The 22,749-nt window shown below is 36.6% G+C and overlaps 1 protein-coding gene across 8 annotated transcripts in view; it reads left to right on the top strand.

The window, feature by feature from the left end:
* The window catches only part of FOCAD (focadhesin), a 234,736-nt gene that overhangs the window by 43,982 nt on the left and 168,005 nt on the right, over positions 1-22,749 (top strand). For all 8 annotated transcript variants that reach the window (XM_031449632.2, XM_064490168.1, XM_031449629.2 and 5 more), the window contains 2 exons: positions 1,794-1,898; positions 17,812-17,913. In XM_031449632.2, coding sequence (XP_031305492.2) covers positions 1,794-1,898; positions 17,812-17,913 — 207 coding nt within the window. The remainder of the gene's footprint in view (positions 1-1,793; positions 1,899-17,811; positions 17,914-22,749) is intronic.

Genomic DNA, 22,749 nt, shown 5'->3' with positions numbered 1-22,749 from the left:
ACGTTCTGTTGTACAGATTATGGGAAATGCTTCAAGTGCAGGGCAAACCTCACTGCTCACCAAAGAATCCACTTCGGAAACAAACCATGAGTGTCTCCAGTAGCGCTGTGAAATAGAAATAAACTGTGAGCCACAAATGTGAGCCATGTGTATCATTCAAAATTTTCTAGTAGCCACATTAAAAAGTAAACAGAAATGGGTTATGTTAACTTTAATCATGTATTTTATGTAACCCCATATGTCAAAAATACTATGTCAATATGCAATCAATATAAAAATTACACATGATATTTGACATTCTTTTTTGCATTTTAAGTCTTTTATATGCAGCATGTATTTTGCACTTACAGCACATCCCAGTGTGGATTAGCCATGTTATGAGCGCTCAGCCACATGTGGCTGTTGGCAACTGCATTGGACAGCGTGGCCAAACCTTTTATCGGTTGTAAAACTTTAAATGCGATAAAAGAGTACAATAAATGACATATCCCAAGTGATATCAGTTAGTATCATCATCAGGTCTTGTCCTGGCCTAAAGGTAAAGTTAACAGTGAATTCTAGATAGTAATGACATAAAACATGTTAAGCACTTAGGAAAGTACTTAGCTTACGATAGATGCTCCATAAATATTAACAATCATGATTTTAAAAATAATTCCTTTTTTTCATTTAACTAGTAATCTTTATTTCTAAGATTTCTTTCTCATTCCCAGGGAGAATTTTATTGAAAAAGAGCCAGCTAATATGTGACAACATGGGTGAACTTGGAGGGCATTATGCTAATAAGTGAAATAACCCAGACAGAGAAAGATAAATACTGGATGGCACCACGTATATGTGGAATCAAAAAAACAAAAAAGTTGAACAATTAGGAACAAGTAGGATGGTGGTTGTCAGGGGCTGGGTAGGAGAAGTGGGGAGAGGTTAGTCAGAAGATAAAAACTTCCAGTTCTAAGATGAATAAATTCTGAGGATCTACTGTACAGCATGGTGACTATACTCAACAATACCGTATTGTATACTTGAAATTTGTTAAGATAGTATTTAGCATTCTCACCAAAAAAATAAAAGTAACTACATGAGGTGATGGATGTGTTGATTAACTTGATTACAGCCACCATTTTGCCATGTATGCACATATCACTTGTACTCTGTATATTACAATTGTATCTGTTAATTTTACCTCAGTAAAGATGGAATAAAATCTTATTTCACAATTAAAAAAATTAGTAACAGGAAAAAATATTAAAAGGGGAGGCTATTCTTTTTGATTTATTATCCTGCTACCTCTTAAAGAGAATAAGGAAAAAACTTAAAGTTCTATTCCCCACTCCCATTAGCTTTGCTTTAATGGGGGTTATTTCCTCTGATTGGTCCCCTGGCCCACTTTTTTGAGTGACTGCTCCTTTTCATATGTCTGGTTATTATTCATGGTCTGCTAATATTTATAGATGAAGGACTTGATTATTCAGTGTGGGTAACTGATGTGGTCACTGCCTGCAATTATGTGGGCTAATGTTTATTTTTTCCTGATTGATTTTCCCCCAAGTATACGTGGGGAGGTGATTGATAGGTTGGTGGTTTGATCCTTCGGCTCCACTTCTCCTCCTTTAAATGTGTTGAATGGGAGCTTGTTGGCCTCTTCTTGGCTGTGCTGTGGAATAAGCTGGGTGTATGTGGATGGCTGCCGTTCAATGTAGGTGGCAAGTGTTCAACTATTTAAAACTGGTGGGATTAAGTACCTGATGAGAATATTTACTCTGTAGCATTTAACATGTTATATTTCTTTACAGGAATACACATGGCTTGATAAAAGCCATTATGAAGTTATTACAAATGCAAGCTGTTAAGGAAGGACACGGTGGGGAGAAGAATATTCAGGACATATATAACATTAGGTATGTCTTTTCTCCTTTCTTTAAAAAAATTGTTTATTGGTGAATTGTTAACTAAGTGATGAATTAAGACATGCTGATCCATTAAGAATTAGTTATTTAATTCAGCAGTAACTGTGAATCTTGGCTTCTCAGGAAGTTAGTATTTCAAAGACTCAGGATTGAGATAGAGTTGACAACATGCTGAATATCACCAACGTAGCTTCGGGGTTTCTTCCTTCGAATTGGAATCATTTAGCCAAAATTCAAGTCACATTTTTTGCTCTGGGATATAGAACCATCTTCTCAACACTGTGAAAACTGAAGAGCTCATTGAACAAAAGTACTTAAAGCAGGAGGGGGTTAGGTGGGGAGGAAGGTAAACTTCCTCACTACAAAAAGTAATAGGAGACTATCCAAGGGTTATTATCCAGGGCGAGGTCAGTAATTAGGGGCATTGATTTGCCTTTTTTTTTTTTTTGTCATCTATAGAATGTAACATGGTAGAATTATTTTAAAAAGGAAGTAGACACAGCAACAATTGTGGTGAAATGCGCTGGATTTTATGGGAGAGTTTAGTCAAGGAAGGGCATTGTACTTACCTGTGAAGGTGGCCTTAGCCATTGCCTTGAAGTTCCCAGAAAGTCATTTTTTAAGAGAAGGGCTCTCACTGCGTGAGCTGAAGATCCCAGGATATGGCATGTAACCAGTGTATATTGTCCTAGGAACTCTGTTAAGTGACGCATCCAGCATACTCCTTCTTTGAAACAATGAGACCATGGGACCATAAACAAGAGCACTGGTTCTGGGGGAAAATGGCTTATGTGGAAAATGGCGATCCAATAGGGAAATTAAATCATACTTGTGAACCATCATTGGCTTGAGTGGACAGGACCTGCAGTTTTGAGCATCTGACACCACAGGTATCAGAAGCTTTGAAGCTGTGGAGAGAAGCTGTCTGTCCAAAGTACTACGTGGTGTCTATTACTTACATATATTTAAAGTACTTTCCTTCTGATAATAAGTGAACTGTCTCATATATGACAGTGATCTTTCCTGAAATTTTAGTGCCATTTACCACATCCTTTATTTTTATGGGCACATTATTGAGAGTTTAAGTCAGTTTTTTGAAAACAAGCTCAGATTTGCATTTTGTATGTTTTTTTCTTAATGTGTTTTTTGAATGCTTTCAAAAATACAGAGAAGATGGAAGAATATTGCAATGGATTAGTTAATTCATTGTTAACCTACTAGTTAAATCATTAATTTTAAACTGGGGAAGCAAAAGGAAAATTATTTACTTGAAAATACTATGGAAACTTGGGGTATGCAGGGTAAACTTTTTCATATTGATAAATATGATTTTTTTAATATGCATTAGAATTCACCAGAATTGAACCTAAGGAGTGGATGAGCAGAACTTAATAGTTCTAGATGAGTTACATAAACATCTTTGTTCTCTTTTCTTGAGAGAAGTTGAAATTCATGGGCCAGAGTTCCAGGATAGGAAATAATTCCACTTCATTGTTGTTCAGTGGGAGTTATTTACTTATTTTAAAATAGGAAAGCTATTGAAGTTTTTAATTTGATTTTTATATATCAGTTGTATTGTGATATAATTCACCTACCATTATTACTGACCCATTTAAAGTATACAATTCAGTGAGTTTTAGTGTATTCACAGAATCACGCAACCAATGCCATGATCAGTTTTCAGACATTTTCATCATCCCCTCAAATTCCTCACTGATTAGCCGTTGCTCAATATTTCCCTCCACCCAGTTGGGTCTTTTTAATTCGGTGGTTCTGAACGCTGGCTGCTCCTTAATAAGAACCACCTGGATGTACTTAAAAACAAACAAACATAGGAACAGTAAAAATACCCGAAAGCAACTGAATCAGATTCTCTGCCATGAGGCCTATGCATTTATAGTTTCAGAAAGGTCCCAGGTGCTTCTGACTGACAGTGAGTACAAGATGGTATTTGAGCTGCTCTCTGCTGTGCGTTCTGATCACCTAGGACCTTGCTGAATGGCAGACTCTTTTTCCTTAGGTCTAAGATGGGCTCAAGATTCTTGTCTAACAAGCTCCCAGGTGATGCTAATGCTGCTGTTCCTCCTCCATACTGTAAGTAGCAGAGCAATGAGCAGCGTTAGCAGCACCTGGGAGCTTGTTTGGGAAGCAGAATCTCGGACTCCGTCTCAGATTACCTGAATCAGAGCCTGCGTTGTAGTAAGATTTTCCAGGTAATTCATAGATACCTTAAAGGTTAAGAAGCACTAGTTTTGATGATGGCAAAAGGAAATTTTCTGTCAGGAAGAAAATTAGAGTTACTGTCATTTTCATACTGATTGTGCTCACTATGTGTGTTAGACTTTCAGTTACCTGTAATGTTTCACCTGTTTTTCTATTTATAGTTCATTATCTCCAGTTGGTTCTAGCTGCAGTCTTGTTTTCAGAAGACAGTAGGTGCGAGGTGTGGATAGGGAGCCTAGTGTGAGGAGCTGAAATCATCTTGGATAGGTAAGATTTGTCGTTAGAGTGGTGGCACATTAAGAGGTCCAGAATCAATCACCTGAGTTGGCATAATCCAGTAATGTTTATGGAGAGCCCTCATGTGAATGCCTGTTTGGCACTATAAATCAGTGGAGTGTAATCGAGTGTATAAGAGCCTTAAGTTCCTCCAGGGGGGGCTTGTGGCTGGCAGAAACAGAGGAGAGGTGAGCCTAAAGAGTAGATTTCCCTCAAGAGAGCCATGATTACCTGAGTCAAGCGTAAAATTGTCCTGCTGTTTTAGAATCTTCTTTGCTGCATGTTGGTTAGCAATATCATCCAGCCTTGAAGAGGAAACCGATGAGCTGTGTATGAAAGCATAAAAAGGATATAAGAAGCTTAGAACTCCACTGAGAGGTGTTCCCTATTACGCTGTAGGATTGATTTAAAATAGAAGTAATATAACATATAATTGTAAGCTTTCTGGGCATGAAACTCATCTGTGTTTTTATGATATTCAGGACTCTGCTAGTGAGATACAGTTAGACTTTAAGTATTTCTCATTTCTTTGTGTCCTAATAGCTGATTATTTTGAGCTATAGTAAAACAGAATATGTGGCCATTTTGTTTTTGTTTTTAGTGAATATTTTTTAAATTGAGGTAACATTGGGTTATATTGTTTCATGCATACAATATTATATTTTAATTTCTGTATACACTACAGCATACTTGCCACCAAAAGTTTAGTTTCCAACTGTCAGCATACAGTTGATCCCCTTTACTCATTTTGCCCTGCCATCTGGTAATCATTAACCTGTTCTCTGTATCTGTGTGTTGTATCTATGTGTTTGTTGTTGTTTGGTTTTGTTTATTAGTTTATTTATTTTTAGTATTCTAACTATTAATGAAATCATATATTTTTCTTCTCCATCTGACTTATTTCGTTTAGCATACTACCCTCAAGGTCCATCCATGTGTTGCATGGCAAGATTTCGTCTTTTTTATGACTAAGTAGTATTCCCATTGTGTGTGTGTGTGTGTGTGTGTGTGTGTGTGTGTGTGTGTGTGTATGTATTTTCTTTATTCATATATCCATTAATGGGTACTTAAGTTGTTTCCATATCTTGACTTGTAAATAATGTGATGAACATAGAGGTGTGTAAATCTCTTTGAATTAGTGTTTTCATAATCTTCAGCTAAATATCCAGAAGAAGATACTTGGAAATCATACATCCAATAAGGGGTTAATATCTAAAACATATAAAGAACTTGTACAACTCAACAACAAAAAAAACCAAACAACCTGGTTAAAAAGTGGGTAGAAGATCCAGGTAGACATTTCTCCAAAGAAGGCATACAGATGGCCGACAGGCACATGAAATTATGTGCAACACCCCATTAATTATTAGGGAAATGCAAATCCAAACCACAGTAAGATATCACATCACGCCTCTTACAATGGCTGTTATCAAAAAGACAAGAAATGTGTTGGAGACGATATGGAGAAAAGGGAACGCTTAACACATTGTTGATAGGAATGTAAATAGGTGCAGCCACTATGGAAAACAGTTTGGAGATTCTGCAAAAAAATTAACAATAGAACTGCCATATGATCCAGCTGTTCCACTTCTGGATGTTTGTGTGGTCATTTTAAATGAGTCTGTGCTGAATTGCTTAAGTTGTTCCAGTATGGGAGTGAAGAGAGAGATGTGAGGACCCAGAATGTTAGCCAATGACTTCCCTTGGTTCCTGTGACTTTCCTGAAGGAGCTTTAGAGAGGGTATTCTCTTTGTTAAATCTGTGGCTCAGTAGTTCTCAAACTTCCTGTGCATAAGAACCACCTGGGGAGCTTGCTAAACGTACAGCTTCACAAGTCCGTTTGCCAAAGATTCTCATTTATTCAGCAGGTTTTACATGAAACTCAGGAATCAGCATGTTTATCTAGCTGCTCAGAGATAGGGATCATACTTGAGAAGTATTGCTTGAGCCCTGGGAAGTTAATGGTACCATAATATATGAACTGCAAGGAACCTGTTGGGGTAGAGTGGGAGAGATCTTGAGTGGCTAAATTATGTCTCCTTGCCTCTCTTGCCTATTTGGAAGGCAAAAATTCTGTTTGCTCCTAAGCACAAAGGCACTAAGTTCATCTTAACATGCCCCAATAGAGAGGCCAAGAGCAGAACCAAACAGCAATTCTAAAGGGAAGGAAATCCGATGAGAGCAAGCCAACTGTGGTTGCAAGAGAAAGACTATGAAAGATTTAAACCTCATTGCTCTGTTCAATGAAATAATCCCATGGCCCTGACCAGTCAGTGTACTTTATGGTCACACATAGATGCTTGTAGAGGCAGGAGGGTAAGAGAGCCCTCAACGTTCTCTTAAAAATCAACATGGGTTTTCAGTGTTGACAGTGCATGAGGAGCTCATGCTCAGAGTTTTTCATATGTGTGCCTGGAACATGCCTGGAAACCTGCACTTTAACAAAGGACTTGGATGCACAAGTGGTCTACCCACCATGCTTTGAGATATATCAGAGTAGAGTGTGTGTAGGTAATAAAGTTCATTTTGCTTAACTGGACCTTTTTATAGTTTTGTGGCTTATACAAGATTAAACGGAGATGTTTAAATGGGGTTTCAGTTCCCAGTTCCTTCCAGGATGGGGGTGAACTGGAAGAAAAATGGCATGTTTGACTACTGTGATTAAACAAAGAGCATATGCCAAGTATAAATTCTAGGCCCATGAGTCTCAATTCTGGTTGCTCCCTTAGAGCCCTCTGAGGAACTTTTAAATCTAGATGCCTGGCCTCTCTCTGGAATGACTAGGGGTCAGCCTCAGGCATTGGTAATTTTTCAAAGCTTCCTAGGTGGTTTCCAGTGTGCTGGAGGGATTAAGAACTACTGGCCTATTGTTAAAATGAGGCCATGGGGGTTCACTGATGCCAGACCTTCAGATCTTTCAATGTTAGTAATGTTTTATATGAAATCTCCTGATTAATGAATGTTGGAAAACAATTCTGATTTTTAAAAATACAGGGTAGGCAGACAGAACACATCTACTCCCAGGATGCAATCCAAGGGCAATAAGTTTGTGACCTCTGGTTTAGGCATTTAACTATTCTCAAAAACTTTAAAAGCCATTTTTAACCTGTGAACAATTTTTATATTAAATAGTTGAAAAAAAAAAAACTGCTACTAAGATGTCCTTTAGTTCAAGGCTTATTTTTCCCCTTCCCTTTCTTTTTTTGGTCTGAATTTCCTTTTGGTTAGCTTGAACTCCACTTTTCTGTAACACACTTACATTGAACCAACTTATCTCAATGTTCTCTAACATTCATCATACAGGAAGTGTGGCAGAGAACCAACATTCGCCTGGTATTTTGGTTGCAAAGAGGGATAACTAAATTTTTATGATTCATAAATTATTAGAGGGTCATTTTCTCATTTGCTTTGTAATATGCCATTTTTTTCCCTTGAAATTTTCTCATGTCCTTTTGCTTTCAATTTTTCCTCTGCATATTCATATTATGGCAATCTTTTAAAGATCTCTTTTCCCTCAGCAGAAGTGAGGAAATAGCTGTGAATTCATGAGCAGTAACTGCTTGTTCCAGAATTCGTGCATCATTCTGATGTGCCAGACAGTGGCTGACATGCACAAATATCAAATGTTGAGAATCTTATTTGTGGAAAGGGTTAGTCTAATCGACATCAAGCTGTACTTTCTGGAAGAAGGGAATATGAAATGTTTTTGGCAGATGGTGTGCTCCGAAATGGTGATTAGGCCAATAGCAGTGGATGGTTATACCCTCGGTAGATGAATGTCATATGTGCTACGTGTATTTGTGCATCTGTTTGTGCAGTGTTGTGAGTTTATTTAGATGGAGGGTTAATTTTAAGAAGTTAAATATGTGTTTCCTAAAGGGTGAAGTACTTTGTAATTCATATCAATTTTTTTTTTTATTTGCTTATGTCTTAAGGCAAATGCATTCCTCCCTTAGGGCCGTCAAACAGAGAAACAAGAGAGAGTCCCAAGGTAAATACTGATGCAAAGTGCACCAAGAGTCAGCAGTTGTGGCTGTCAGAATGTAGCCCCAGGTTTAATTTTCATAACTAGCTTCTTCTTAGCATTAAACTGTTTTTGCAATTTTTCTTATATCCATTTTGATGGGTGAGATGGAGTCAGCCATGTGAAGAGCACAGGAAGAACATTTCCAGTCTAGGAAAAATCATGGGCCAAGCTGCTGCTGTGGACAGAGCCTGGGGCCCTGGAGGAACTAACCGGAGGCAGAGTGTCTGGAGCTGAGTGTTCCAGGAGGGAGGGAGAGGCCAGACTGAGGCCCAGGAGAAGTGGGCGTGGCCTAGAATATGCAAGACCTTGGCAAAGACTTTGGGTTTTCTTTGAAGAGTAGTGGGAAGTCATGGAAGGATTTTCTTTTCAATTTATTTTGAAAGAATCTTAAAGTTCCAGAAAAGGTGCAAGAATAGCACAAAAGATTCCCACATAGCATTTACCCAGATTCACCAAATTTTCACCCTTTGCCACAATTTGCATTGTCCTTCTCTCTGTATAATTAAAAAAAAAAATTGAGAGTAGATTACATATATTCAATAGGGTGTATTTTCTAAGAACAAGGATATTCTCGTATATAACCAGAGTACAGTTATTAAATCAAGAAAATTTAACATTGATTTATCTATAGTCCATATTCCAGTTTTGCCATTTGTCTTAATAATTTCCTTTCATATCTTTTTCCTTTTATTTTTAGTGTACGGGCTCTAGTTTAGGATCATATGTGGCCTCTAGTTGTCATACCTTTTTAGTCTTTTAAAACTTGAAACTGTTTCTCATCCTTTATCTTTTATGACTGACTTTTTGAATATTATAAAAGTGATGCTGTGTCCTTCTTGGGGTATCACATCTGGAGGCACTGATGTCCATCTCTCTTCTCACTGGTGATGTTAATTTTGATTACCCAGTCAAGGTGATGTCTGGTTTCCCTACTGTAGAGTTACCATTTTCTTCTTGTAACTAATAAGCAATCTGTGGGGAAGACACTTTGAGACCATGCAAATATCCTGTTCCTCATTAAACTCACAACTGCCCCCTCAACCCTAACCCTAACCCTCACCATTAATTTTCATTGTGATGGTTTCAAAATGGTGATTTCCAAACTCTACCACTCCCTTCAGATATACTAGTGGCAATGGAGATAGAGATAGTTTTGGATGTGAAAATCATAGGAATCTCTGGAAATTCACTTTATCTATAGATTCCAAAGCCTCTACAGATTCTGATTTAGAAAGCTTAGGTTGAAGCCAGTGTGGCTCTTTTTTCTTTCCTTCCACATCTGCATCTTTAAAATGGGTACAGTTGAGCTATCAACTATGGATATTGAGGTAATAAATGAGATTGTGGTTTGAACTTATTTTCTTTATAAGGGAAATCCAAATTATTATGATTATATTGACAGTAGGTATCACATGATACATAGGGATTTTTCTAAAATTGAGAAGGATTTAAAATAATATATGGCTGAGTTAAGTCTGGAATATTTTTTAATGCTTTTTTATTGAGATATAATTTGTATACCAGAGAATTCACCCTTTTAAAGTGTACAATTCAGTGATTGTTTATTATCTTCACAAAGTTGTTTAACCATTACCACTATCTAATTCTGGAACATAGTCATCATCCCCAAAAGAAGCCCCATACCCATTAGCAGTCATTCCCCAGTACCTCGTGTCCCCAGATATAAAACACTATTTTTTCTATCTGTGGATTTGTCTCTTCTGGACAGTTCATATAAATGGAATCATACAATATGTGGCTTTTTATGTCTGGCTTCTTCCACTTAGCATAATGTTTTCACGGTTTATCTATGTAGTAGCATGATCAGTACTTCATTCTTTCTTACAGCTGAATAATACTCCATTGCATGGATATACCAGATTTTATTTACTCTGTAATATTTCTGTATCCTTACCAAGTCCAATGAATTTTTAGTGTTTTTGCCTTTTATATTTATTTCTTGAGGTAAAATACTTATCCTAAGTTCCTGAAAATAAACCTCCTAGACTTTGAGTAGTTGTTACTGTTTTTTATTTCAATGTAAATTTCCTTATTTTTTTTTTTTTAACATTGCTTAGAATTCTGTAACACTTAAAAAAAAAAAATCAACCATCAGCTATTATCATATATTTTTGTTGTCCAAATGAACATTTTGCTTTTTGGAGAGCTGATTATTTCAGTAACTGAATGTATTACCTAAGGGATCCCAGGAGATGTAGATGTTTGGTTTTATTTGGCATAAAGGAAGCATGCCACCTTTATTATATCATCTATACCATATAATCAAGCTGCCATAAAGAATTAGACTTAGTAGAATATAATAATATATTTTATTTTGCTGCAGTTACAAAAACTTCAGTACTTAGGAAGCCATCATTTCTGGGCACATCATATGTTACCTTTTTTGGGAAATAGTGCTTACTTTATAGTTTTTTTGAAAGCAGGATTTTAACAAGGCTGAATTGCAGGAATTACTATAGGTATACTCAGCTTTTATTTACTAGCACTTAACCCTTTGTTGAAGGGAGGGTCCAGACCTTCTTTGAGAATCTCATTGAAGTTTCAAACCTGCTCCTAAGTACACACATATATGCACTCAAAATTTTGCATATGATTTCAGAGGCCTTGTGAATTCTTGCTTTAATGGATAAATGGAAATTTTTACAGAAAAGTCAGGGAAAAGAAGATGGGAAAGAAGGAAATATCAGTGTCAGATCTGTGTCTGAAAAAGCCCCACAGAATTGAGGGTAAGAAAGAAGCTAGGGTGGTAATCGGGGAAGCATAGCCAGTAATGCTTTCCAAGGGCCATCTGTCTTCTTGCAGTTTGATTCTTTCTGTCGAACTGCATGTTTTGCTTCTGTTTTCACTTCCTCTTTTCTCTCATCTTTCCCACCCAGGGAAGTCTTTGTTCACAGTTTATGGTTCCAATCACCTGGGGTTTGCACTTGGGATTTAAAATAGACCAAAAGAATCCACTCCATATATTGCACAATCTTCCAGTTAGGAATTGACACTAGAAAATGCTTTGTAAGTTCTTCTAAATGTGGATGCTTAATTTAAAAAATGGTATGGTAATGTGCTGTTAAATGTCTTTAAGAGCATAAAACATTGTAATTTTTGCCTTATTAACCTATTTATCTTGTCTCTAGTTTTGTTTTGTTTTGTTTTGTTTTTCAATCAAGGATGTACTTGATTGAAAAATACAGAAGTTTTGGACCCCTGAGTATCTGTGTTTCCCTCCAGCGTTCACCATGTACCTAAAATAGTTCTAGACTTCTGACATTAGGAGACACCTTTGCATTAAAATGCTGCCTCTCAAAGTAGTGATCCTGGGAAAGGTTCATTGTGAGGGCAGAACCATTGTAATATGCAGTCTATTTTCAAAGAAATCTTATCCTCTCTTTACCTGTCTTATAGACCCAAAGAAAAAAGGAAATTAGTCAAAAATGTGAAAATTCAAATAATTTTTGCTCCAAGTCTTCTTTTTCTAGAAGCTTGTGTGGAAAGGGTAAAATGAATTTGTCTTAAAACACTATAGGATAGATAATGATTCACAATTATTGTTTAATTTTTCTTTTTTATAGTAATATTTGTTATAGAATCTTAATAATTTTTATTGTGTGTTTTTAAATCGTAAAATCTTCAGAGCTTTTTTTTTTTCTTTTTAAAATCCTGTTTTGGCTTCTAACCAGCACTTTCAAATCAAAATTCAAAGCAGGTAGAGAAATGCTTTTAAAATGCATATTTGATGTAGTAAGTGCTATGCTATGCTTCTGAAAGCGCCAGGGTCACAGCTGCATACATGAAAATGCATGGTGACTGCAGGCATTGTTTCCTCACACAGAAAAGGCAATCTGTGTCTATCGCTGAATTTATGATGTAAATCAAATCATAGCTTTCTTATATTCAGAGATGTAGCCGAAAGGGTGAGGTGACCTAAGGGTTACAAATGACTTCCTTTTTGATTTGCCTACCAGAAGACTAATTTTTTTTAAGTCCCTCTTTTTTTTTTTATATATTAAGATTGATGTATTTATACTTGGAAAGGTGAATCTAGTTACATACCTTATTTTGTCGTTGCCTCCCTGTGCTAGTCTAGTGGAACCACGGATTTATCATTTATTCCTTCCCCCACTCCTTTCTGTTAAGATGCATGTACTGCTCTGTGTTGTTGACAATGTTATTAAAGGGTAGGGAGCACTGCAGTATTGGGTACCAACTCTGCATGCTTCCTCTGTGCTTTTTTCCCTGAACAATGTGGACTTTGAAACAGTGTATTTAGAGAGATTGTGACGAGTTGGATTTTCATGATCCAAAGAGTTTAAAAAGGTGCTTTGGAGAAAGGGTGTGTTTGTTATATTTATGGTGGATGTGCATTAGGCACAGAAGGGGAGACATAAAGAGAGTAAGAAGACACAGACTCAGCTTTCAAGCTCCTTTTGCTCTAGCTTCAGATACAAATTTACCTGCATGATAATCGTAATAGTACCCTGTTTATTGAGTATTCTGTGTGCTAGGTACTGTGTTAAATGCTTTACTTAAAATGGCAATTAAAACATTCACAAATCATGAAATGGTAACATGTCTAAGAATGTACAGTAAATTGGCTCAGCTGTGGCAGAAAAACAACAACAACAAAAACTGCACAGTGAAGGAGAAGTCAGAGCCACTGGAGGCCAATGAAGGGTGACCTGATTGCCTGGTTTATATTGATTTTAATCTTTAGAAACAATGTTATTCTCTTTTAAGAAGAAAGCAGAATCTATTGAATGTCTCAAGAGTTAGGAAATTCTGATTTAAAAATTTCTGTGGGCTTATTCTGGATGTAGCACTGCACTTTTCTCTGAAATAAAAAATATAGGATGATTTATTTCTTTGAGATAAAAATAGGAGACCTCTGTTTTGAGGTCTTAGATTTTATTAGACATTGGCCTTAAAGCCATTTAAGCCTGGCATATACCTGTATAATTGAGAGCCATCTGCTTTCTGCCTTTACGGGGTTTGGTTCCACCTCTGGTCCTGAACAGAATGAAGAGTAAGGCTTTATAAAGGGTGACTTGGGTTATATGACTTTACTCCCCGAAGGTACTTAGTCTGATTTCCTCAATTTACAGATGAAGAAACTGCCTAAGAGAGGTTAATTCTCTTGACTGAGATCACCCAATTTGTTGCAGAGACAGAATGTGAATTTGGAACTCCTGACTCCTTCAATTCAGTGTTTTCCCTCCACTATTTCATCTGACCTCTGCACTTCTAGTTTTTTCTGAGATATGAATGTGGCAGCATAACTGTAAATGATATGATAAGGGGAATGTTGCATAGGCACTGTTTGTGTAAATAATGATAGTGATGACAGCGCCCCACATTTGTGTTTGTTTTTTCAAAACTTCTAGAGCTTATTGTCTGCCACTGTTAGCTTTACAGCTGATCAGGTTGATTGTACATTCAACCCATCTGTAATTTTGAATAACGTGTTATAGTCAACTTATTTGTTACTTTATAACTTGAATAGCATGTTTCGGGATAATTGACATTTTAGGGCATTTGCTTTGGTGTTCTTTTATACCACATCCTTCCCTTCCTCTTCCCCTTCCCTTCCCTTCCCTTCCCTTCCCTTCCCTTCCCTTCCCTTCCCTTCCCTTCCCTTCCCTTCCCTTCCCTTCCCTTCCCCTCCCTTCCTTCCTTCCTTCCTTCCTTCCTTCCTTCCTTCCTTCCTTCCTTCCTTCCTTCCTTCCTTCCTTCCTTCCTTCCTCCCTCTCTGTCTGTCTGTCTGTCTGTCTGTCTTATTTTTTTTGATCAACAGTGCTTCTAATGAAGAACAAAGTTTACTTTAAATTGTGGATTCTTCGCTTACCTTGACTTTTCTCAGCTGGAGGTACTTGAAAGAAGTGGAATGGCTAACAAGTAGTGAGTGAGAAGAAAGAAAAAAAAATGTTGAATAATCCATAAATTTAGGAATCAACCTTTGAATATATCAAGAGCGAGCTATACTTGGCCTTATGACATTTTAAATGCTTTAATTATAATATTTTAAGCAGGAAAATAACTCTATTTTCTATCGTACAAATTAGTATGCATCAAATTTAATGCTGTTTGTTCATTTTGGAACATGATTCTGTATTTTGCAAAGGAATGGTTTCACATTTGTTTTCCATTTTAAGTCTTTTAGTTTCTACTGAACTGTTACTCTTGTGCACTTAATGTCAATATTTGATGGCTGCATTTCAATAGGAAACTTCAAATTTTGAACATGATTGACTGCTTTTGGTTCACTGTAAAGAAGGGTGAAGATGGAATCATTAGTCTTTTTGAATAACTCAGGGCTGGTACCATGTTTTAGTCGGTTTTGTGCCTCTCACAGTGCTTGTCATTTTACCTAGTGCAGAGGTTCTTAACCAGGGGCAGTTATGCCCCCCAGGGGACACGTTAATGTTTGGAGACATTTTTGATTGTCATGTGACTAAGTTGAATGCTACTAGCATTTAGGGGTAGAGGCCAGGAATGCTGCTAAACATCCCATAGTGCACTGGACAACGCCCACAACAAAGAATTATTTGGCTCCAAATGTCAGTAGTGCCAAGATTGAGAAATCCTCCTAAATGGCAGTTACACAATAAAGTATATTGCAATTAAAAATGTGTCCATTCAGTAAAGCCCAAGTTTTTATATATTATGTTTTAATGTGCATTCACATACCAGTTTGATGATTCACAAGGGAGAATTTAGCTCTTTGCTTCATTATGCTTGAAGTATTAAAACAAAATTTTGGCAATTATGATTGATTTTGGGTTAGTTGTACTCACTTGAAATAGTGTAATATTGGTAATCAATGTTAATCAGAGTAATACTCAGTGTTCTTAATTTGGACTTCCTTTCTCCCTCTAGGTTTTCAACTTATTGGAATCAATATTGTATATTATTCCTATAATAGTTCCATTTGGATCTGATGTAATCAATTCTCTGGAAAAGTTAATTATCCAGCTCTCTAAATCAGTAATTAATCTGGATAATCCCTATTCTGTATTCTACTTAATCTCATCTTTAGCGTTTAAGTATGAGAAACAAAATAGAATTTGCTGAACACAAAAGCTAGCAAAACAGACCTTTCACCTTCACGCAGTAAAGCTAGAGTGGGTCCCATAATCCCAGTGAAGTAGAAGCTAAATTATAATAGAGTTGTTTGCTATATGTGCATCATTTCTAATCCTGCATTGCAATTACTGTCTCTTCTGTTGATCTGGTTTAATTTGGATAAAGCTAACTGTGTTTTAAAAAGAGGATAGATTCAGAACAGGTGTTTTTTTGAGGGGGAGGTGAGAATTGGGAAGGGTAGGGGATGATTTAATAAAGGAAGAGTATAGAAAAGCACTTAAGTGCTTTATGATCACACAAAAACTATGTGGTAACTTGGATTTCCTTCTTAAATAGGCATAAATGCCCCCATTAACGGGAGGATTAATGGATGATCATATCTGATGCTCCTCATTTCAATATGGTGCTTGTCAGAAGGAAAACCCATGGCTAAAATAATTACAGTTGGTGTTCTTTCCTCTTTATTCATGTTTACTTGAACATGACCTACTGAACTCAATCTCAGGAGTTGGGCTGATGTGAGGTACCTGAGAGGCTTTTAGGATTTGTAACATTTGTTTCTTAATATCTGTAGCAACTAGAGCACAAGCAAATACTAGAGAGGTTTAACTGCCAAAGAGTTCGGAATTTGGAAATGTGATTTTGATTTTTGAGTTTTGGCATAAAAAGTTGCTTGGAGCAATTCTTTAGGGATGGCAGTAATCTGATCAGTCAGAAATAGCCTGCGCTTTAACAAACAGGAGGCTGCCAGCATGTGAAGTTAGCGTATGATAGATTAGTTAGGGTCAAGGAGAAAACAGAGAGATGGTGTTATAATACCCAGAAGCTGTGTTGTAGTGTCAGAGAGGTGTTTAACACGAGGGTTTCAATGTGATGGATCTGTCATACTTTTCTGTTTAAGATAGAAAAAAATCAGAAAACTTCCCAGCTCCTAACCTCTTTTTTCTGTGGCTTTTCACTTGTGGTTTTCAGCTCTGGTAACCTATTAAGGATTGCTAGAACAGTTTTTAAAAATTGTTAATGCATGGGCTCCACTCCTAGCAACCCCAGTATAATTGAAGCCCGGGCATTGGTATTTTAAAAAGAGCTCCACGGATGAATCTAACATGCAACCAGGGCTGAGAACCACTGCTTTATAGCAGTGCATCAGAATTCTCTGGAGAGCTATTTATTAGGTCTGGACTGGGGCCTGAGAATTTATCTGCATTTCTCACAAGTTCTCAGGTGATGCTGATATTGCTGGTAAGGCAATCATATTTTGAGAACTACCAAGAAGGCAGTTTTAAAAAATCATTTGGGTCTGACGGATGGTCAGATCTTTTTTTTAAAAAAAACATTGCAAATGCTATATTTTTGGGTAAAAGTTAAATAAAGAACAGTATTATGCATATGATTCTTTTTATGGGAAAAAATTAATGCTTCTATATGGTTTGAATTTTTTTCCAAATAGCATTTTTTATTTAAAAAAATTTTTTTTTGGAGGAAAAAGCCACAGCAATAATAACTGAGAACTTTGTATAGTAGTTCATAGTTTAAAAAGCTAATGAATTTACAGTTTCTAGAAGACTTTTTGAACTATTTAACATAATTTGTTTTTGTGCTTTTTTAGTTTTCTATTTTTAACCCCATTATTTAAGAATTTTTCACATTTCAGATTTTTTATTTTATATAGTCTTTTAGGTATCTTAATCTGTGTGGCTGTGATAAAAAGATTTGTCTTGTTCAACAGAAATTTCAAGAATTTTTATTTTGGAGAGTTTTTTATTTGAGATGGGAGAAATATTTTCTTGTTACCTCATCTTAAGTACACTGGGGGAACACAGAGCCATATACTGAGAAGAATGGGGGTAAGTGGGAACAGAAAGGGAGAGAGCATGCTTACAGGTAGAGGCAATGTTAGAGGAAGTGTTCCTGCCAGGTTTGAAAGAGACCAGCAGGAGCAGGAGGTGTCCTGTGATTGCTAAGAATGAAGGAATCAAGGGGATGGATATGAGAGAGCTTTTGGGTTGTCAGCCAAAGTCATAGAGCCATTAAATGGCAGAGTCTGCTGTCAGATTTGGGTCTCTAAGACTTGGGTTTATTCTCTTTTCTAGAAAACAGATAAAGGAAAAAATAGTTCTAATGAGCCAGCTCTGCAACCAGTGTAGGAAATGGTAGTTTTGTGACAATTATGAATCTTGGAAAAAAGGTCCTAAATTGTAGTGGCTTTTTTGTTGCTATGTTTGGATATTAAGAATGTGTAGCTCTGAAATGACAGCTTCCAGTGTGAATTTCTGTGTTTTTCAGAAACCATCCTCAGCCTTTGATCACTGTGCTTGAACACAGACCTGATTGCTGGCCAGTACTTTTGCAGCAGCTGACAGCTTTTTTCCAGCAATGCCCTGAAAGGTAAAGTAAAATAAAATAAATGAGGCAGATGAAATAGTATATGCTAATTTTAGAGTTTTTTTTTTTTTTTTAAGTGCTTTGACTGTAGTGTTTTCTCCTGAAGAAAAGAAGTTTCTTACAGCAGGACATAGTTTTCTATTTTCTTTTTAAGAGTAAAGAAAAAGAAATCCTACCAGATTTATTGATTGTTGAAATACTGACTATGAGAAGAGCTATTATTAAAGAAGCTAAGCACTGGTTAGTTGGGAAAGTTGATTAGAAATATTCAGTAAACTACCAAATGATACATATGGAAGACAGTTTCTTCCCTCTGGAAATTGATTAGTGAGTTAATCTCCATTAGAAACCAATGCCAGCTGGGATTAAGTAGTACTGCCAACTGGGACCAGATAGCCACCATGTGTGCAGTTAATTTAGCTTCACCAAGGCCTTCTGATGGTTCTCAAAGCTTTCTTCCACCCTTACTACCAAGGTACTGGCTTGCTACCAAGGCACTCATCTCTTGCTGTGGCTACTGCCACCTGTTCCTAACTGGCATCTCTGCCTCCAGTCTCATTCTACTCAAGGCCATTCTCTAAGCATCCCTCAGGGTAATATTTCAAGGGATCAAGTCTGATTGTATCACTCTCTTGCTTAAGTCGCCACAGCTGTGATTTACAAACTGCACTTGCAGTGTATAGGCTAAGCATGGGAATGCCCTCCGACCCTTTAACCTTTGTTTTTATAGACTATGGTTTTACATGTTGGCATCTTGTGGACACTTTCTATTGGAAGACAATAGTTTGGTTTCTGAAATAGTTGGAAAATCCCTGGGCTCCAGGATAAAATCTACTATGTCCTGCCAGGCTCTGTGTATGGTATGGTTTCTACCTGTTCCACCAGTTTTATTTCTCCTGTCTATCATACTTAATGAGTTGTGTATTTAGCAATACACTGACTTGCTTTGGCTCCACACAGGAAGCAGTGCAGTTCCCTTGCCTCAGTGCTTTCACTTGTTAGTATCTGCCTTACTGCCTTAAATCTCACCTCAGCCCTTTCTTGACTCATTTCTCTATTTTAAATCTCTGTTTAGGTGTTCTTCCTCCTAGGAAGTCTTTACTTACCACAAGCTGGATTAAGTGTCTCTTTTACATGCTCGCTTTATAACTTCAGTTGTGATTTCTAAATCGTTATACATTGTCTTATAATTATTCTCCTCTATTAGCTGTGAAATACTGTGAAGGCAGAGATTGTGTCTCATTGTTCTTTGTATTAATAATGCCTGGCACATTTTTAGTGCTCTATAAATGTTGAATTTTTATGTATTGCACACACATACGAGGCCCACAGATTGGGGGGCCAGGCAGTGGGTTGTAGAGTGCCTCCTAAAATACAGCATCACTGCATATTTAGTACCATCACACAAGGTCATGATAGGATGGTACCATTGTCCTGGGTAATCTAAGGCCTGAGTTATGTTTACCACCCTAACATTCATGTGTTCTTGCTCTTGAAGGTCTTACAATGTCCTATTGATACAGTTTCTTAGAACACTGTTTCTGAGTTTATAACTTCAATTTTAGTTGAAATTTCTAGGCAGGATAGACTGCTAAAAGAAGTTTTAAAGAGATGTAGGGAACCTTATAATCATCTGCCAGTGAGAAAATCCATGTAACATCTGAATGAATATTTTAAAATAAAACATCATTATCACCTTCTCTTCCCTCACCTAGGATTGCATTTTCAAAGGTAAGATATTCATATTTACTAAAAAAAAAAAAACTCTTTGTTCATCCCTGTCAGAAAGCAAAAATAACAAACATAAACATTTATTTAATGAAATGTCTCATAAAGTAGACTGGGATGCTTTATGAAAGATGTTCCTTACGAAAATCTCTCTTTTCCAATGCTTTAGTTAGTTAACAAATATTTAAATTACCTTTTGGTTGTTTTCATTTCAAACGAGTACTACACTGGGATTTAGAAGTAGTTCTCATGAAATATGTCCAGATATTCCTAAGGAGAAAAGATTATTAATTGACTGGTTTATTTACTGATAAACTTCTGTTGTCTTACTCCTTTCATTTGAATTCTGAGGTGTTAGAGTATGCTACCTAGAGCCTGTTGGAACTTCTAAATTATTTTATATTTATTTGCAAAGAATGATTTCATTTATCTCATTTCTGTTTTTGCCAATGAAATTATTCTTTGTGGAATTTTCATCAGACTATTGGTTTCCTGAGATCTAATTTTAAAGTAAATTAACTTAGTAGTTTTCACATCGTTGTTTAGAAGTAATGAAGGAAGTTTGGTAGTTTGATAAGAATATAAACAGTGATTCACAACTTTAGGAAGGAGGCACAATGTTGTGAAGATAGCTTGTATTCTAGCTCTGTGTTACGAATGGATTAGACTAACTGTTTGGGTTCATTTTTAATAGAATGTAGATGTCCTGAAATGACAGAGTATCTTTGTGCTAGATTTTTGGAGGTGTGATTTTCTAGTTAAATTCTGCGCTCATTTGTGGAAGGCCTGTGATGTTTGCATCTATATCTACAAAGACTTTGCCTTTGTAGAACAGAGGATTGGGTAAATTGACATGTGATATCATGGTCTCTAGGCCGGATACTTCAAGATTATCTAGTCTAACACATAATTTTTCAGATGAGGGAACTAAGGAGAGCAACAGTAAATGCCTTGCTCAAGGTCACATGGCTGATTAGTGGCAGAGTTCAGCCCAAAGCCTCAGTGTTCTGACTCTCACTTCAGGTCTTTTCCGGCTGCTTCTCCCTCCTTGGTGAACATACATATGAAAGCCTTGTGTTTAGATAAATGCACAACTGGTTATGTTTTTAAATGTTCTGAATCACTTTGAGATTTTAGTTTATCTGTTTTATTATTTTCCTTTTCTCCTTAAGCCCTGTCAGTTTCATACTGCAGGGATAGTAAATCATCAGATACCACATAGGCAATGCAAAATCTAAAATCAGGACAGATTAAGCCAGATTTTTAAATAGTATTTTATCCTTAGGAAGCTCAACATAATGCTCCTGATGTCAAATAATAACAGCATCTTGGAAATAGATTTCTTTGTATGAACCTAGCATTTCACCTTCAGCATCTTAAAAAGGAGGAAACTGTTAAGCTATTCATGGGTGTTCTTGACACCTGGGTGGTATTTATTCTTTGGGGAATATGTTGTAAGAGAGAGATGGGGAATCGATGTTTCTTAAATCTCTTTTCTGGAAACTTAACATTCTGTGTTCTAACCTATGCATACATCATCTGCTTGCTTGATCTATGAAACTTTCTAGTTTCCTAAAGTGGATGGTGTGGTAAAGATATATGTTTCATTAATAATCATGAACTCAAAAGCCCCTTTGTTTTTAATAGATTGTTTAAGTATTTGTGCTCATGAGAAAAAAATTACTCCAGATTGTGAGCTCTATCAGAGCAAGGATTTAATCTATTTTAGTTTCTTGCTTTGTTTCTAGCACATAGAAGAGTGAATGGTATACTGTAGGAACTGAGTAAATTTTGTGAAGCAAATGAATGAATGAATAAATATAATCAATTTGGTAACTTTTAAAATTTTTATTAATGTCAATGCTGTAGAATGTATAGGGTTATAAAATTACATTGTTAGGCATAACTCATGCCATTTCCTCCAAGAAGTATTGAGCTTTATACCTTTCTTCTAGAAGTTTTCTCTCTGTCCTCTAGACTGTCCCTGTTAGACTGTGTGCTTCTTAAGGATGGATAATGTCTGGTTCATCTTTGTATCTTATCTCATAATAACTTATGTATAATAAATATGAAAAATATTAGAATGAAATTACGATATTTAATTGATGCATGCTAGTTATAAAACTACTCTGTAACTTAGTGCAACTGAATTGATTAATTGAATGATTGAGCATCTCTTCAAGGTCCTAGTGTGTACAGTTATTGGTGATATAGCATTAAACAGAAATCATTGGTCCATCCCCTCAGTGGTTTGTAGTCTGGAAGGGGATGGAAATATTAATAAATAATGACAATAAAGCCATAATCCTGTGAAAGCACATAATGGAGGATCTGACCAAAGCTAGGTGTCAGGGATGTCATTTTAAAGGAGGGGGGAACTGAAAGATGATAGAAATTTGGCAGAAGAAGGAACAGGAGTGGGAGAAAGGGGAGAGTATTACAGGTAGACGGAACAGCAAGCGAGAAGAAAGCCCAGATGACTTGACGGAAGATCGGAAAGTTTGGTTAGTCCAGTGGAGAGTGGAGAGGAACAAGAAATGAGGCTGGAAAGATAAGCAGAGGCCAAATTTTGGAGGGTTTATGAATCAGTCTATGTACTTTATCTTAAGCATAGACTCTTTCAAGCTGATTAACGACATGATTGAATTTTTATATCTGAAAAGTCATTCTGGCATTTTAGTGTCTTTGGACTTGGAGTTATTGGGATGTATTGAAATCTAAATAGATATGAAAGATTTGTAAAGTCTTCCTCCTTTGAGTAGGAAGAACTTAAGAGGAGGGACTTGGCAAGTTATTGCACCTTTCTCTGCTTCAGTAACTGCATAATGGGATAATAATACTTCTTATTTCATAGGGTTGTGGTAAGGATCAGTTGAGTTTAAAGGTGTAAAGTGCAGTAACTTGCACACTGTAAGTGCTAACAAGTTGGCAAGTGAATGTTAACTGCCATCATAGTCGTCTTGGGACGTCTGTATGGCTTTGTTCTACATGGAACCTCACTCGTCGAGTTTTTCCAAAAATGTATGCCTGTGTCATACTCCTGGACAAGGGACCCTGACACCTATAATTCTGAAAAGGTTCTCAGATGATTCTGATGCTCACCAGAGACTG

Source organism: Camelus dromedarius, chromosome 10 (assembly GCF_036321535.1).
Source record: "Camelus dromedarius isolate mCamDro1 chromosome 10, mCamDro1.pat, whole genome shotgun sequence".
NCBI lineage: Eukaryota > Metazoa > Chordata > Mammalia > Artiodactyla > Camelidae > Camelus > Camelus dromedarius.
The sequence above is the reverse complement of the archived record's forward strand: the minus strand, read 5'-3'. Positions and strand labels throughout refer to the sequence as shown.